Here is an 18376-nt window from a genome sequence, read left to right as displayed (position 1 = left end):
CGGGGCTTGCCGCACATTGGCTGAGCCCCATTGGAGTCCCGTGTTGTAACGAGGTTCAGTTATAGGTAATTCTCCCTGCCAGTTGGCTACCGCGAGCTTCACCTGGATTACACTGATTCACTGCCCTGCATAATACAGGGAAGTGTTCGGGAATTGCACACGGACACGAGGGGGGGAAAAAGTCCAATTAACATATGTATGAGCTGAGTGGAGATGGGAGGAAGCTCTCGCCAAAATAATCTCCCAGCATTTTAGAGACATGTTACGGTGGGGGTTAACAGTGTACGACTGCTCACTGCAACAACCACACAATCACAGCAAGAGAGCTGCCAGGGCTCGCTGTGCCATCGCGCCGATCTAACGAGGGGTTGTTAAGCTTTAGAACTTACACTGCCGCGTCCTCGCCACTTTACCCGTCACATAACACTGCTAAGTAGGCAGTAATGATACTTGAGGCGGACAGGTAAGCAGACATTAGGACATCAAGAGAACATGTGCTCTCAATATTGGATGTGGACGGCCACAGTTGACACAGCACACACACACACGCACACAGTTGAAGCAATCCCCTCCTCCCAAGACCTGAAGCAGGGCTGTACCTTTAAAATACCACACTAATTAAAATAGAGCAGTTACACGGCGGCTGGCAGGAGAGGATACAGACTGAGGTGACACCCGGAATGTAAAGTCGTGTCAACCGGCATGGCGCTACAGAAACAGAGCTGAGTGAACGCTAGTAGAGCAGAATCCTTGATTAGAAAGAATTATTCATGATTTTTTTTGTTGTTTTTAAACACACAGTTTCTCTTGACTTTTTCCGCACCGTCACAACAGACCAGTCACCGCACCTGTTCAGATACTAAAACAATGATTTGGCTTCTGAGCTTATGTTTTTTGGCACTACAGATGTTCCCATTCAACTGTCAAGCTCATTTTCACATATAAATAGCTTGGTTTAAACCCAGCAACTTTGGTTTATTCTGGACCTGCCCGACAGAAACACTGATACATGCATGAAGAGATGGATTTGAGAGTTTGGGAGAAAACCAGAGAGAGAGGGAAGGAGAGAGAGAGAGAGAGAGAGAGAGAGCTGGAACTTGTGAACACCATCCCCACAAGCCTTAGTTGTGACCGGCTGCCATTTCAAAGCTTCTGCCTGCATCCAAGAGGGAGAGGGAGGAAAAAAAAAAAAAAAAGACAGCTTCAGTTTTTAACTGTGTCATAAGATTTTTACACTTGGGGAGTTTTGTCTTCCTTTTTTCTTTTACACCCTCTCCAGTTAATAAATCAGGCAGAAATTTTGCCCCCCAGAGGTAGAGGATGATAAAAAATTAGTTTTAGAGGGGAGTTCTTTCATCTTTTTTTATGTGTGTGAAACAAAGAGAATGGGAGACAAAGGCGTTATCGGAGGCTGCAGTTGGGCTTTAGGAGCCCGTCCTTGGGAAGTGGGCTGGTGAACTTTTATGGAGGCCAAGGTTGTACAGTTAAGCTCGGATCACAAGCTTACGACTGTAACACACACTGGCACACACAGACGAGGTGTTGAAAAGAGATCACGGGGAAACAATTGTTTTTGAAGCCGTACCAAATGCAGCATGGGTTGAACAGCTTACACATTTATGGGGTACTGTACCTTCCAGCTCTTTGAAATAGCGTTATGGCATTAAAACAGAAAAAATAAGTAGCTATATTCCACCTTCTCCAGGAAGATTTCTTTAATCACCGCCACAACTTAGTTGGAAAAAACTGTAGTAGGTAGCGGACACCCTATTCAACCCCTCTCTGCTATTTTTGCTGCTTTAATTCCCAGTTTCTATCATAAATTGCAAAGATGGTACACAGAATTGGTGTGATGATGCTGAGGTGACATTGATCTTATCTCAAAGACCCCTCCCGTCAGCGTAATCAGAGCGAAACAAGCTCATTTCCCCTGCCTTTGCTATCAGCTGATAATTTACCCCGGCATTAGCGCCACTAGTAGAGGCAGCGCTAAATGCTTCTGAGATGATAAATGAATCATGCATCTCCAGCACACGCTAAGTCGCCCCCCTGTGATGCCATCTAATCCCATAATGGTCACAATAATGACAGAGCCATGGGTGGCGTCATTACAAGGGGCGGTTTCCATGACAGCAGCATCCACCCAGCCACTCACCCACACCCTCAACCCCTTTACAAAAGCTGTGCAAGAGGAGGAAGAAGTTTGGTTTGACTCGCACCTCTTTTCATTTTTCAACAGCGCCTCTCATCAAAAATCATTTGATGTCTCTGTCCGCGTTTTTCCCTGTAATCTGCAGACACACCACATTTAGCCGAGTGATCCATCCCTCATGCGTGAAGCTTTCCAAATTAAAATCACTGAGGAGCTGGGCTATCGTCTCCTGCTTACTCTCGATACAGGAGTGAACACCCTCCTAGTTCAAGCCCTCTGCTTTTAACCATCACACACACACACACACACACACACACACACACACACACACACACAGTGACACCCTGCCATGTAATATTTTCACTGACACATGAAGCTATAAAGAATTGGTTGAATCAGGATGGCAGGCTATGATCAAAGGATTGTTCATACTGTTTTTCAGGTGTTACTCTCTCTCTCTCTCTCTCTCTCTCTCTCTCTCTCTCTCTCTCTCTCTCTCTCTCTCTCTCTCTCTCTCTCTCTCTCTCTCTCTCTCTCTCTCTCTCACCCCCATCAAGTCAGGCTATATCAACCCATCTGCCACTACCGAGAATCACAGGTGCAAAAAAAAAAGAAAAACCAGCCCACATTTTAATGAAGTCATGCTGGAGATGGTGCGTGAGAGGGAGAGACTGAAGCAGACACCTCTCTGTGATGTTCACATTTCATATCTGCTTCTGCCCAGGAGCTTGGCTTTTTTGAATTATTAAGAAGAGGGCTCTTTCTTCTCTTTGCCTGCGTCTTTTTTTCTTCTATCTCTTTCTCCGTTCTCTGCATTTTCTCTCTCTTTCTCATTCTCCTCCTTGTGCTTGTTCCTTTTCTCCCTCTCTTCCACATGTCAGTTCAACCAGCTTTGGCTGAATCGGTGGCTCTCACTAAGATGCAAAAGGCAGTCTTTGAAGGTGCATGTTGGGAAGGTCAATTAATCCACCCGTTTACTTGCCTGACAAAAAGAGAAAGAAAAAAAGTCTGTGCAACCATTGTGCAGGCTTTTTCATCTCTATTGTGCCACAGGGCCGTGGTTTTATCCATTGTCCTTATGCCCCCCGGATTCAGCAGACTCTTCAAAGATTCAGGATACATCAGGATAGGTACAAAGGCAAGGAAATGACATAAGAAGCTGAGGAAGCAGAGTTGTCACAAGAATAGGGTTGTATTGCATATTCCTTCATATCTCTTTTGCTCCCATAACCCTTTCTAACACGTAACCTGCAGTTCTCCGTGTAGCTATACTCTAACTTACCTCCATGTCACCTATGCCCTCTCCAGCCCCAGACCTTTCTCCAACCTCTTCTGTGTATTCTTCCCACCACCTCCTCATCTACTGTGTTCAGCACCCCTTTACCCTCCTCTAACTCTGCTCTCTGTCTCTTGGGTGGTCGGCCTTCAGATCTAGACACACCGAGCCCCTGCTTGGATAAGAGGTGCGATCACGGGTCGGTGTGCGTGGTGAAGAACGACGAGCCGGTGTGCGAGTGCCCCGAGGCGTGCCCGCAGACGTCCGACCCGGTGTGCGGATCCGACGGCCACAGTTACGGCAGCCCCTGCGAGATGAGAGCGATGGGTTGCGCCCTGCAGAAAGCCATTCACATTCAACACAAGGGACCCTGCGGTGAGTAAATGCACTTGCAAAAACACCTCAGAGCTACAAAAGTAAAGCACCACCACCTGATTCATGTGTCGCCAGTGAAATTCGTGTTCATACATTATGCAATCGCATTACATCACACAGTCATTTACTGCAGTCAATCACTGAAATCACTATAAAATGGTTTGAATCATAGCTCACAGGTGAGAAAAAATCTCCCCGTGTGGAATATAATTAAGCTCAAATAAATTAATAGCTCTACTGTGTGTTACCCACAGGGAAAAATATCATCTGCATATCTTAACAATTACTACATATGAAGTTGTATTCATGTTTGACCCCTCATTATAAATCAAAGAAAATCAAACATTCCTCTGATTACTTAAGGAATTTCCTGATCCCTGTCCATTAGTCATCATATCTCCCTCCTCGTCCCCCCCCCCCCCCCCCCCCCCTTTCAGCCATCCCATACCAACACAGAGAGTCCAATTTGCCTGTTTTGAGCTTTAAGTGAAGATACACTTTACATGTGATGAAAGAGAGCACCAAGCATACTTGTCTGTAATTGGCTACATGAGTCCCATGGCTTTGTCTTGCAGTGCCGGAGTATCAGCTAGTCATTAGTACAGCAGCGAAAGCAGAGCTTCAAGAGGAGAAAATATCTTCAGATCCAGTATGCAGGCACACAGCCATAAGCACACATTTTTACAGCATGTTAAACCCACTTAGTGAATACTCTAAATGGCTTAACGCCATCTTGGAAGCCCAATTTTCCCATGGACTCTAATTGGTGATTGAGTATTTTTTCCTTGTCTACCATCAAGCCATTTGCTTTTCACACACACTGGGCAGAAGCATAGCAGTTATTACCCCCTTGGCCCGACTCTCTCACCACCTCATTCACTCAGTTTTACTACAATCTTTTTTGTGTGCATATTTTGAAGAGCATAGCAATGAAAATGAGTTGGTCTATGCACCGCTGTATTTGCAGATGAGCCGAGCAGTTAGAATGATCAATATAACTGAATTAGTCTCACTTTGCTGCTATGAAACTGTACTCCATTTTTTTTTCCTAAAATGTGCAAACAGTTTATGGTTTGTTTATATGAGCTAATCTGATTGCTTTGTAAAAAGGAGCAGGGCCTTGAGTTTTCTTTCTGTGCAGAGTAGATGACAGGGGTTAGTTGTTAGCAGAGGTCTTCTATGGACTCTGTTCCCTCTCTGCCTGCCCATTTATTCCATCTGTCATCTTCCCCTCCCAGCCCTCTCTAAATTGAAATCTAGTGTGTAAGGATGTATGCCAACAGGAAATAGAGCAAGAGCAGTCGGTTGAAAGGCGGGCTCACTCAATTTGGTGAGCCATGCAGCAGGTAGATGGCAGGTCTGTCGGCCCGGGGTCCCCCGGTGGTAACGAATAGTCTTTATTTTAAAAAGCGAGAGGCAGAGCAAGCTGGCGGAGCACAGGGCCCTGTCTGTAATCCAGCACTATGGATGGTTCTTGGCTCCCAGTGGAACAGGCCTGCGTCAGCGCAATGGTGCCATAAAAATGCTGAGGCATTGGCTTGCCAGGCGTGAGCCTGCCGAGGAATGATGACGATGATAATGTGGGTTATTTCTGGGTTGTTTGCACAGCTTTACTGGGCTTTATTCAGCACCATAACAACTGACTGACTTAAGCTATTATCTCACCTAATTATCACAGGCTATTCCCCCCTCTAATATACTATACATGTTTATGGAGCAGAAAGGGAGAGAGAGAGAGAGAGAGAGGAGGAGAACATATGCTGCCTTCAGGTGCTGTTAGAAGTGTCTGAATTAAAAGTTGGCATGAGCAAGGCAAGAAAGGGGGGAATAAAGTGAGAAATTTCTGTGGCACTCAGAATAAGTGTTGATTAGCATTATCGCATGCTATATCCGTTACAATATGTCAGTTTACTAATTTAGTTTTTACTTGTTTTTTAAAGGAATACTATGCAGGATTTGTGAGCTGCTGTTTGTAAACATTCAGATTTGGCTCCTCCCCCCCGACTCAGTGACCCTGTTTACACCTGGACAGCACTCAATACAAGTGTAAATTACCTTCAAGATGCATTGTAACCCCATCACTCGAACCACTTGCTGAAGTTGTAGTGTAAAACGCTAATGATGCATCCCCCGGCCAGGATGTAACAGGAAATACATCATCAGTGCAGAACATGGTGGTTATTTTGGTAAAAGCATGCCAGTGTTTAAACAAAGAAGCACAGATAGACGTGGTTGGAGTAATCGGAACAGTTCGTACATGTATATTAGTTATTGAAACATTTTTATTAGCTCTTTGCTCTTTAGCCTGCACCAACACTGAAGCACATAACAAGAATACAGCGATGTAACCTGGTCGCTATTTTTATAGAGAGCGGATATTGCCCAAAGGTTTGGCAGTGTGTATGTAAATGGGTCAAAGGTGATGATTGAGAGAAACTCATTTTGTATAAGTCCATAAATTGTTGTTTTAAGGAAAATCCTGCATAGTGTACCTTTAAAAACATTTTCAGCTTTTCATTCTGCAAAGTCAAGTAGCTCTTTATTCTTATGTGTGAGTTCCAAAATAGCCATCTAAAAGTTATTTTTGTTGACTGGCTTTGTTTTGTTATTTCCATTCAAATGCATTACAATGTGATGTCAGATTTATGGCTTCTACACTCAAAAGTAGGAGCTCAGGAGAGGCAGCTGAGTTCAGCAATAGTTGAAGAGGTGAGAGAGGTGCCACAGTATGGAAATTACTGTGTGTGTGTGTGTGTGTGTGTGTGTGTGTGTGTGTGTGTGTGTGTGTGTGTGTGTGTGTGTGTGTGTGTGTGTGTGTGTGTGTGTGTGTGGCTTACTATAGGCTCTCATGGGTCCAGCCAAAATTTCATTTCCTTCCCTAGGGGCTGGAAAATAGTGGTTATCTACAGTATATGGCTCAGGTGCCACCTGATAGCGATAGAAGTGACATTTGTTATTATTCAGAGAATTTTCCTCCTCTCAAGTTTGAGTGGCGGGGAACCTTGTCAGGGGGGCTGGGAGACGGTGCGCTCAGTTAATAGACCCCCCAGCTGGATATCAGTCGCCTCAGAAAAAGGGTCATTCATACAGCTTTACCCAAACAGATGAGAGCAGAGGCGCCGCAATCATTTGAGAAAAGGAAATAACAAATTCCCCTTTCTTCTCCCACAGGTGTTGGAAATGATATACACCGTTGAGTAAAAAATATAGGTCACACCAGCAGCATGAGACAGGTTGGGGAAAGGGAAAGAAAAGAGGGCAGAGGAAAGAGGGAGGGGGAAGTAATAAATGCAGGGAAGGAAGTAGATGGAGGTAAATAAGATGAGGAGGAGCAGAGAAAATGGGGGGCAGAGTTAATAGTGTATCGGCCAGGCAGGCATCAACAGGGGAGTTGTTATCGCCCAGGCATGTTCACAAGCCTTCAAAACACAAACCAACCTACTTCTTTCTGCTTAATCCTGAGGTAATACTCCGCCCAAACCTCTGCAGCCGCAATTCAATTTTTCCCCCCGGTGAGGATATCAACAAAAAGCCGTAAAGCTGGAGGGTCTTTGCCTTTTTTTCTCCTCAATGGCTCAATCCTTCACGCTTTCAAGGCCACTTTTTTATTTCTCACCTCCAAAACCACAAACACTGCTACCACACAACATAAGAGAGACTGTCACAGTGTAAGCAACATCACAGGATCCCACATTTGGGACCAGGAGACTTCAAGGAGACCTTGATAAAATTCTAGTAAGTCCTCAGCAAAAAAAAAAAACACAGTTTGGGATATACCTTTTTCTTCATGTCCACCCTCAATTTGACATTGTTGTGTTATCTCGTCATATACACAATCATATGTTTTTCAGCCATTACTTACTTTACATTTTTTATACATTTTGAAATTAGATATGTTGATATGTAAAGACAAATCCCCAGTATGTCTTAAATAAAGTTAAACATTGTATTTGATTGACATCACAGCTTCGGGCAATTTAGAAGTGTATATTTCTTAGGTACCATAATGACTTAGCCCAACAGTGGTCTAAATAAAGCACACCACGTTTTCAAGGCTCATGACAGTCTTCTGATGAATGCTGTGCAAGTATCGGCCTAACTACACCGGTCTAGGTGCCAGAGCTGGCTCAAGCTTGCCTGAGTATTGTTGTGTACGAAGCCCTAAAACATATCCAAATCTGGCAGCCATTAATAGGCCAGAAGTGGGTCTGTTGCTGACAGGTGGGGTACCTGGTTTGTCTTGCGGCAAAGTTTTTACAGTTTTTACTTCACTCTTCAAGCAACTTTTTGGATGCAGTTTGTATTAGACTTTCTTTCAACCGGTATGACAAGGTCTTAAAATATCTTACTTTGATCTTCAACACACTGTGTAACACACTGTGTTACACTCTGTTTTCCTAGTCCAGAGACTTCCTTGCATTCATGGACATGAAAGGTATTTGAAAGAGATGAAAGATACCATGATCTAATGTTAGCACACTAGCACCCCACTGTTATCATCATAATGCCTCGCCTGCTACACTTTTCCACCTTAAAGTCCAAACTTTTTTTTTGGTTGTGAAGTTGTCCGCCTACAGAAAGATAAATACACAATTTTTCCACTGAAATATAAAATGAGTGATGACAGAAAATGAATATCTTACATGACAGTTCTCCCTCTTCGCCTGGCTTTAAACCAAAGGTGCCCTCCTTTTTCTGTCTGTTTGCGACACATGTTGTCTGGGGGATCAGGCAGTGTGGAGAGCCAGGTGCGAGGGGCAGGAGCTGATAAAGAAGCAAGGCTGCTATCAGGACACAGGGCCTGATAAAGGACAACATTCACCACCACCACTTCCTGATTTATAGCTGCTGCAACCTGAAAGGAGCCACAACTACAGCAACCCCCCCATTTTACTGACACTTATATTTTAAGTTGATTTACTCATTTTTGTTGCACAAAACCCTGGCTATTGTAAAACTTCTTTATCCAATACAATTTTTCTTACAGAACTTCTTAACAATTTAGTCGGGGCGATAAATTATTAGACCTAAACTACTATTTGTCTTCACCAAACTCTGAAAGCTATTTCTCCATACAGCTCGCTTTGTGCACAAGAGCACTGTCATGTTTAAAGAGGAAAAGGCCTCCAGAAACTGATGCGACAAAATTGAAAGCACTCTTTTGTTCGAAAAATAATTTTATGCTGTAGCATTTAGATTTGCCTTAATTCCCAGTCCAACAGAAAAGATGTCCACATATTTTGGACCATACAACCATATATTTGGTCCTGCATGCTCAGCTATATGTCTTTCAATTTCAATTTGTCATCCTAAATATCAAATGCTGTTCATTACAGGTGATACATTGCATAATAAATGCCATACACAGCCACATCCAGTTTATAGTCAGGGCTGTTAATCCAAGAACTAGATGAAGAGATGAAAGAAATGAAAGCCTCTAAAAGAGTAATAAACAGATTAATAATGTGGAAGGTTCCAGCGGCTAACCTCGCCTCTCTCAATTAGTGCTAAATCAGCGGCGGTTATTAGCCTGCCCCTAATTGAATGTGATAGCGAGCTGTGCTAATGCAATCCTCCAGGTGTAATTGGTGTCAGAGGGAGAGGTGCTGCTAGCCCTATCTTTTAGCTCACATTTGCTGGCTGGTTCATTCCTGCCCCCATGTGACATCAGTCAGTACCCTGAACATGTCTGATCCTGCCTTACTGTTTCTTCGGGGGGAAAACTTTGCCTCCAGAAGCAGGCAATTCCTCATGTGATGATCCAAGTGAATCCTCAAGCTGATAAAAAAGGTCTTAAATGCTCTCTAAGCCTTGTGGGTATCTCAACACTGTCTTTTGGAGAGAAATACAGATGTCATCTGCCATATTCAGTCTTGAAGTCATAGTGTATTAGTGGAAAATAGCATGTTTTTAAGCAGATATGACCAACCTTACAGAGTGATAAATACAATCAGAAAAGGGCAGTTTTTCTCCCTCAATTTTAATCAGTCTCCTGGTACCTGCTGCTCAGAAGCATGCCCAAAAGATAGTGCTGGCACCATGCTTCCCCATAGACATGTTAAGAGTCAGGTGATGAGCAGTACCTGGCTTTCACTTGATACAGAAATTGGCATTCAGCCCAAACAGTTCAATTCTTGTTTCATCAGAGCAGAGAATATTTTCCTTCATGCTTTCAGTGTCCTTTAAGTGTCGTTTGGCAAACTCCGGCCAGGCTATCACGTCGCTTTTTTTTTCACAGGAGAAGCTTCATTTCTGACCAATATCCCATGAAGTTCTGATTGATGGAGTGCTGCAGAGACACATTTTGGCAGCTTCTCCTGTTGTTGTCGAGGAATTCTGAAACTTCTAGAAAAGACTCTGGGGTGTTGCAAATGTCTTCAGTGATGGAGCCCGCTGTGCTCCTGGAAATTTTAAATTCTTTGGCACCTTTTTTCTGCTATTCATCAGATATGAGCCCCAGTAGAATTCTATCTGTGGGAAGTTTTTAAAAATGTCATGGTTTGGTTTTTAGCTCTCAGATGCATACATTATGAACCGTGACATCTTTTATTAGACAGGTGTGCGCCTTTTTCAAGTATTTCAAATCAATTGAATTTTTCTCAGCTGCACTCTAATAATGTTTTACACTCATTCTACACTCAGTATGTAAAGTTTGCATCTCTGCACGTCTTCTGCCTGTGCTGCCTCTATTTATTTTATTTTTTTTTTTTTACATCTGCACTATTTAATTGTTTTATGGCTGTTATTTATATGGTGAATGTTAAATAGCACTTTGGAACTTTATTTATTGCACAATAACATTATGATGATACAAGTTGCATAAGTATTGACCACAAAGGTGCATTAAGATTATTGTCATGATTGTAGAGAGGTGGGTTTATGTGCATGCATACATTAAAAAGATTAACAATACAGCGCTCTGGATGTGTAGTCAGGCAAAATTTGATTTCTTTGCAATTTTATATCCACTTGAGAGATATTTCAAGGATCATCAAAACAACTACACACTATAATAAAAGGAATTTGAAATGCACTGAAATACTTGTACAGATTAATGATATAAAATAACTGTTATCCAATTTAAGCCCTATCACACAGCAACATATGAAAAGTGAAAAGGATATTTTCCAAAATTCATGGTATTTATTGGAGCCCACTTGCCACCAAAGTCATGTGGAAATAGCTGACACACACACGCACGCACACACACACACACACACACACACACACACACACACACACACACACACACACACACACACACACACACACACACACACACACACACATACACACACATACACACATACTAAGCCCTTCCCTTCTTTATCTCCATCTAGATGAGACTTGTGCCAATTGCTCCTTTGGTGCAATCTGCGATGCCCAGAGCGGGCAGTGTGTGTGTGCATCGGAGTGTGTGGAGTCCCACCAGCCCGTGTGTGGCAGCGATGGCTTTACCTACAACAGCGAGTGTGAGCTGCACGTACGGGCCTGCAAAGAACAGATGGAACTCCGAGTGGTCAGCCAGGGAGAGTGCAGTAAGTATCGCATACATTTTTATGTCCAACACTCAGTTATTCTTTTTGAATCCCAATGTACAGCCCCTCAGGAACTTCACCGAGCTGGAGGCAGGCAGTTCATATTCTAACAAACTAGTCAAAATGGAATTGCAGGATACTGAGATGTGCAATTACTAAGGGAACATGTTTATGTCAGTTTTAAGAGGGGGATATATTACCGGAGGAAGTGGAATGCATCACAATTTGGAAGAAAAAAAGGACATACCATTTAAATATGTATCCCAGAGATTAGTTTTAATGTGTGGTTTGAATGAAATCCATGAATATTTCCTTTTATTCATTGACCCATCATGCTCTGACACATCACTCTGCTGTGTGTGTAATTCAGAAACATGCGGCAGCACTGTCTGTGCCTGGGGCGCCCGGTGTGTCCAGAATAAGTGCGAGTGCCCACAGTGCTCCGGTGAGGCGTTCTCTCCGGTGTGTGGAAGTGACGGCACCACCTACGACAACGAATGCGAGCTCCACGTGTCCTCCTGCATGCAGAAGAGGGGAATTGATGTGGCGAAGCGCGGCAGCTGTGATGAAGGTAGGAAATGGACTTTGAAATGGTGTAATTATGTTAACCAATCGGCCATTGAAATGGTGTAATTATCTTTATCAACTGACCTGTGTCACAGTATTCAGTCATCTGGATTTTCATAATGGTTGCATATGCCACCAGCAGCATGCCAACAGGCTATGAAAGATGAACTGAAAGTCATACTGCATGTCCATAAACACAACCTGTTACAGGGAACACAAATTACTTCTGGGTGATTAAGTACAGGTCAGCCGTACATTTAGAAACAATATCTTCATGCTTTGGCTGTCTTGTTTGTTTATCAGAGCATCTTCTATACTCCATTTCCTCTCAAATTGTGGCACGGTCTTTATTTACTTCAGGTGCTGATGGAGCTACATCTTTATTTAAAAACAGTCATATATTAGAGTCTTTAATTCTATTTCTCCTTGTTTAATATTTTAGTAAGACGCCTCTCTGGTTTCTGATCTGTTCCTTTTCTTACTTTCTGTGGCTGCTGTTTGTTGTTATTGTCTCAACACTTGCCACATATTTACCTGTTGCTTTAATGAGTGTCATCAGGCAAGGCAAGTTTATTATTCTGTTATTGAATATTTCAACAAGGCAATTCAGATACCTTTACATGAAATATTAAAAGCATTAAGACAAAGTGCAAAAGAAACACATTTTAAAAGGACGTTTAATTAGAATCAAAAATAGCTATTAATAAGTTAAGAGAGTAGAAAATTCAAAATAAGCTAAAAGTGAAGGTGCAGTGTGTCAAAAGCCTCAAATTTGATTAAATTAAATGTTTAAGCCTTGATTTAAAAGAGCTGAAAGTTGTAGAAGACCTTTCGTTTTCTGGGAGTTTGCATAAAAACTGAATGTTGCTTCTCTATGTTTAGTTTTGACTGTGGGGACTTAAAGCAGACCTGTCCCACATGATCTGAGACGATGGTAGCAGAGGATCAGAAATGTAATTTTGGCCAGAAACCATTCAGTGCTTTATAAACCAACAGTATTATTTAGAAATCAATTCTTTCACAGACAGGAAGCCAGTGTAAAGATCTGAGAACTAGAGTGATTTGACCCACTTTTTTTGTGAGGATTTGAGCACTTCTGTGAATGAGCTGCTGCTGTCTGATTGATTTTTTAGGTAGGCTTGTAAAGACACTGTTACAATAGTTGAGTCTGCTTAAGATAAATGCATGAAGTTTTTTCCAAACCCTGCTGAGACATAAGTTCTCCTTGATATCCTTGATCATTGATATATTATTCAGGTAGTAATAGGCTGACTTAATGAATGGCTGTTGAAATTCAGGTCTGAGTCCCTGGCTACACTAACCCTAACCCTTTTTAACATTACCGATTGAAGCTGAGCGCTGACTAAATTTAAGGTTTTGTTGCTTTCCATAATCTGAGCTGTTTGGAGAATGTAGATGTTGAACAGAAAAAAAACCCAGAATGGATCCTTGAGGAACTGTCATTTTTATAGTCACTGTCCTTTAAGTAGGATTCAAACTCACTCAATTTTCCAGTTAGTCTCATGATTTGAATGCAGTACTGAGAATTCTGCCACTGTCTGTTGGCTGCTTCCGGTTTCTTAGCAGATTCACCATTCTTTTTCTGTTACCTATCAAGACAGGAATTGACTTTGCCGGCCTTTTGTTCACTGTTAATGTACTGTCTGTTAACTCAGCCCTTCCTGCAGATGTTTCACATTAAAAGCCTGCCAGGAAATCAGGATGGTTTGTGCACTCTAAGCTGCTGGAAGGCTGACAAGTTGACAGTGAATGAAAGATCAGCAGTGATTGGATTATATTAATGAATGAGAACTGTATTTCTGTTAAAGTGGAGCTAACTGGACTCAACTATTTGCCATATGACAGCACAATGTACTGTATAAGGGAAGAGCCTTTATTTTGGAGAATTTACAGTGTACATTTTATCAAACCCTTCCATCCAATTATGCTCTTAAGAGTGTGACCGATGGCACTTAATTTGAGTATCTGTGATTTTTAAGCCTGTAGCTCTGTCGTTCCTTCACAGTCTGAATAAATGAGATTTAATTCACCGCGCAAATCATATCTTGATCAGCGCTGACAGACCGAGGCAGGATATCACAGTCCTTCGCTCGGTCTCGGAAGCAACATGCCTACCTCTGGTTGTCATGCAGACGGTGGCATACCATTCCCCTGTGGCTGGTGGGCCTTCACAGTGAACATAAGGTTTTCTCTACCTTTATAAGACTCTGCGCCTAAGCTGAACAAACGGGGGGGAAACTAAGCTGAGTGTTTTCTACCAGGTTTTGCTGTGATTTACGATCACACTGCTGTTTTCCTCCCTTCTGCTCACCGTTTTTGACTGTAAAAAGCCAATAAGTATTTTATCAAACCACCTGTTCAACAAGCATAAACATGAAAAGTGATATTTTCGACAGCTTTGTCCACAGTCTCCCATCCACCGCTGGTATGTTTTAAACAACCACAGTTCATTGGTCAGGCTAACAGCAAATTGTTGTGACTAAGTTAAAACGAAAGCTGTATGTAGCCAAACTGTTCAGTTTTTAACATATATTAAAACAAACCAGCCCCTCCTCTCTCTACCAGTGTTACCTGCAGGCAGTGAATCAAAGCAGCAGCAGCAGCAGAGGGAGGAGGACAGCAGACAGGAGGAATGACTGATACTGACTGATGTCTGTCTCCTTCATTCTCTATAAACATCACTCAGTATTTTTATATCAGGAATATTATGTATTAGATTTCTTTCCAGTGAGATATTGAGTTTAATATATAATAGTAATGGTAAAGGAAAAGGAACCGGTAAGAGTCTTAATAAAGAACCAGACTGATACGATAGAGGTACCCACCCTTACAGCTGGTTAGTACCTACATCCTGTCTATGGTTGGATCAGCCAATCACAGTTCAAATCTCTTAACTATAAGGATTACCTCAGTCCGGATGTACTGTGAACAACTACAACCTGTGTTTTTTATAAATAATGTATTTGTCCAAAATTGTGTGACAATATATAGGTTTTTGTCCAATAACATCAACATTGTCCCCTCCCCCACAACCACACACACCCAAACTCTCCAAAAACCTATGGAAAACCCTGTCATTCTCTGACAAGGTGTGAAGGGGAGCAGATTACACCTGCCAGCAGGGGGAATGGCTGGAGAGAAGAAAAGAGCGGGGTAGATGGATATGGAGAACAAAGTAAATAGAGATGAGAGGAATCCACTTCCATTTTGATTGCTAGCCTGTGGTGTTTCTTTCTTTTCTTTTTTCTTTCTTTTCTGTCTATCTGCTATTGTCTACCATATTGACCCTCGGTCCTTCGCGTGGTCGATTTAACATCATTTCATTGACTGAGACGAGTGACCCCCTTTGTATGTGGAGCATGAAGAAATGTAAAACTGTATGCCCTCGACGCAGAGTCACTGTCACCACACACACACACACACACACACACACACACACACACACACACACACACACACACACACACACACACTGTACTCGTTGTCTGTTATCAGGCAAAAATGGTCTGTTCTACCTCCCCAAGGGCATTGCTTTGCTTGTGGTGCCTGATGGCTTAGTTTACTATTTTATTCTCTCTCTCATACTGTCCTTGAACATCCTGATTTTTTCCATCACATGCTCATTTTGATTCAGAGAAAACCATCAGGCTTACACAATAGAATCTTTTTTTTTTTTTTTTTTCTGCTCCCCGTCGCTTCGTGCCATCCCAGCCACTCATGTCTCTCTCCATTTTGTACTCTTCTCTGTCAAAATTGTGCCTCGGGACAAAAGGGGCACCGATGCTTTCACAGATAGGGGTGGAGATGGGATCGTCTGAGATCGATAAATTTCACCGTAGAGGCAACCACTAGTCTTGTATTTTTCTACAGGCTCTGACAGCGCTCCTTTCAGCCCCCCCCCCCCCCCCCCCCCCCCCCCCCCCCCCCCTAAATCTGACCCAGACCCCTCCAAAGGAAGTCCAGTGTGATTGTAAAACGATCAAAACCAGCTTGCTGTTTTTCCCCTTCTCTGGGATTCTTCTTTATGGCTACAACCCTCTTGTTGATAGATTCACCCCTGCCTGGATGTATGGATGGTAGGTTTTGGCAAAATTAAAGAGTATATAGGAGTATATATTGTGTAATACAGCATCCTGTCACAAAATATAATGCCAAAGACTGTATTTTCTGGCTGTGTTGTATACAGCAGCAAAGCTCTAAATCAACAATGTGCACAACCCCGTATTCCATACTTCATATGGAGGATAAGCCTGGAGAGGAAGTGAACATTTGATTTATTTTCGTACGTAGACCTGACTTAAAAACCATCCTCATTAGTCTTGTTTGGTGGGGGGAGGGGGCACTGAGCATAAAAATGGAAGTTGTTTTCCTTTTATTTAACAGTAATGAAAAATGACAGTGTTCCCACTGTTGGCCATACAGGGAAATTTATCACCTGTTTAATTTCACACTCTGGTAGGCCTGGCCTCAGCTCCTTTTCTCGACACTGACAAAGTGGCAACTGAGAGCAGTGCATCACCTACGGGGGTCCCAGGCCCTTTTTAATTGAATAGACATTTAATAAACAAGATTATGAGTGCAGGATCACACAGTGATGCACGGTCCACACTCTGTTCTTCACGTCATACAGATCAGGTTGAAAAAGTTTCAAAAAACGTGAAAGCAGTAGTAGGGTGGGAAGTGAGATCAGCGGATTTTTGCTTCATGGTCCATCCATCACAGGGCTTGTAACCTTCTGTGAGGCAACAAAATGTCTTTTCTCCCTTTGCCATTTCCAAACACCCCATCCCATCCCTTCTTCCTGCTGGGCGTGACGCTCCACCCCTCTCTATCTCGCGGGAACTTTATTCGGACTAACGCGCTGTCACATCCGTCAAGAGCGGGCCTTATGAGGGTCTGATAGATGGAGAGAAAACAAAGGTGAATCCAGCCACTTCACATCCTTCCTCAAAGGCTGTTGTCATTTTCCATCTTTGCAGTGACACGTGCCACAATGGGGGAGGATTTGCTTTGAATGGTAGATGTCCAAGTGTGCATTCACACAGGTCATGATATCTTAGGTATCATAATATTGTCTCTTCAGGAGAGACTGATGCTGACACGACTAATCTGGTTGACCAAACATCTTTTGACTGCATCTCAGTCCATTACACCCATTTTCTCCTCTCTGTCCTCTATTATTTACTCTTTCCCTCCTCTTCTGTGCTCCCTCTCTGTTTTCTTAAACTCCTTCAGACAGCTTTGACAATAGCCTCTATTTCGTCACTTCTATTATTCCTTCTGTCAAATCCTTGTAATTTTTTTTGGCTACTCTGTCTTTCTTGGACATTATTCTTATGCTATTCATTTCCTTTCTTCTCTCCACTGCTGAATTCTGTCTTCTTAATGGAGCTCCCTTGGCTAAATAGACTCAGGCTTCTGACATGATTGAGTAAAAAGGAAGGGATGGGCAGTGCAGAGAGAATAGCTGATGCAGCCATCTTAGCTGGGGATGTATTAATTGAAAGGTTCATAGGCAGCACGGGTGGCGGCCACATCAAAGAGCAACAGCTAATTAGGACCCCCATTCGCCTTTCACTTTTCTTTATTCCATTCTAATGTCTTACTTGTATTTATTTATCTCGTCTCTGTTAGAGGGCCTGAGCAGAATATGAATTGGCTACTCCTGTATTTCCCTTTATATTCTATCTTGCTGAGCTGGTGTTCAGTACACGGACACAGGTGGCCAACTGCCAGTGCCTTGGTCGTCATTATTTCTCTCTTTGCTCTGTTGTACAATCGGCTGACTTCTCGCTTTCAGTTGATATCTGAAGGAAGATACCTGCAATTATTTCACTGGTAGTTGAAGCCCGTCGTCCAGCGCATTTAGCCCTGTCACTAAATGTTATGTCTACCTCGGACTGTGGTTCACAATCGATATGTATCGATATGTACAACAGCAAATTCAAGCAAAACAATTAGGGTCGGAGGTTCTGCTGGCTTAAAATGGAGACGGAGCGAGTCCTTAACAAGTCCTGATGTTTGTTGGGGTTGTGGCTTCTTGTGTTCCACACAATGCTCCAGCTTCACTGTTGTACTCAATGCTAATGAAGTGAAGGCCCCTCCACGGTATCGACCGCTCAAAGCTGTCACAGTCCATTGCTGATGACCCATATCAGAGAACAGCCAAGGCTTCATCTCCCTCTTCCCCTCCCCTGCACTGTGACCTACTCCATAATCTACTTTAGAAGATGGGTTATGCTAAGTGGCACTTCCATCAGTACAACATTGATTTCACCATTACAAGTGGGGCATCAATACAGATGAGCTGAATGATCCCTAAAAGTAGACAGGAACAGGAAGAAATACCTTGATTACCTGATGTTCTTTAGTCTTTCAGCCGCGCTGAGAGCTTTTAGTTGGACTGTAGTCCCTTTTTTGAATAACAAATTTGTTTCAAATGAACTT

At 42.7% G+C, this 18376-nt stretch overlaps 1 protein-coding gene across 1 annotated transcript in view; it reads left to right on the top strand.

Annotated features, from left to right (window-relative positions):
• agrn (agrin) overlaps positions 1 to 18376 on the top strand; it is a 162313-nt gene that overhangs the window by 88398 nt on the left and 55539 nt on the right. Inside the window, exons 7-9 of the mRNA XM_062426785.1 lie at positions 3582 to 3803; positions 11144 to 11341; positions 11712 to 11912. Coding sequence (XP_062282769.1) covers positions 3582 to 3803; positions 11144 to 11341; positions 11712 to 11912 — 621 coding nt within the window. The remainder of the gene's footprint in view (positions 1 to 3581; positions 3804 to 11143; positions 11342 to 11711; positions 11913 to 18376) is intronic.

The sequence above is a fragment of the Scomber scombrus genome, chromosome 10 (assembly GCF_963691925.1).
Source record: "Scomber scombrus chromosome 10, fScoSco1.1, whole genome shotgun sequence".
Classification (NCBI taxonomy): Eukaryota; Metazoa; Chordata; class Actinopteri; order Scombriformes; family Scombridae; genus Scomber; species Scomber scombrus.
Note: the sequence above shows the minus strand (reverse complement) of the source record. Positions and strands in the feature narration are given on the sequence as shown.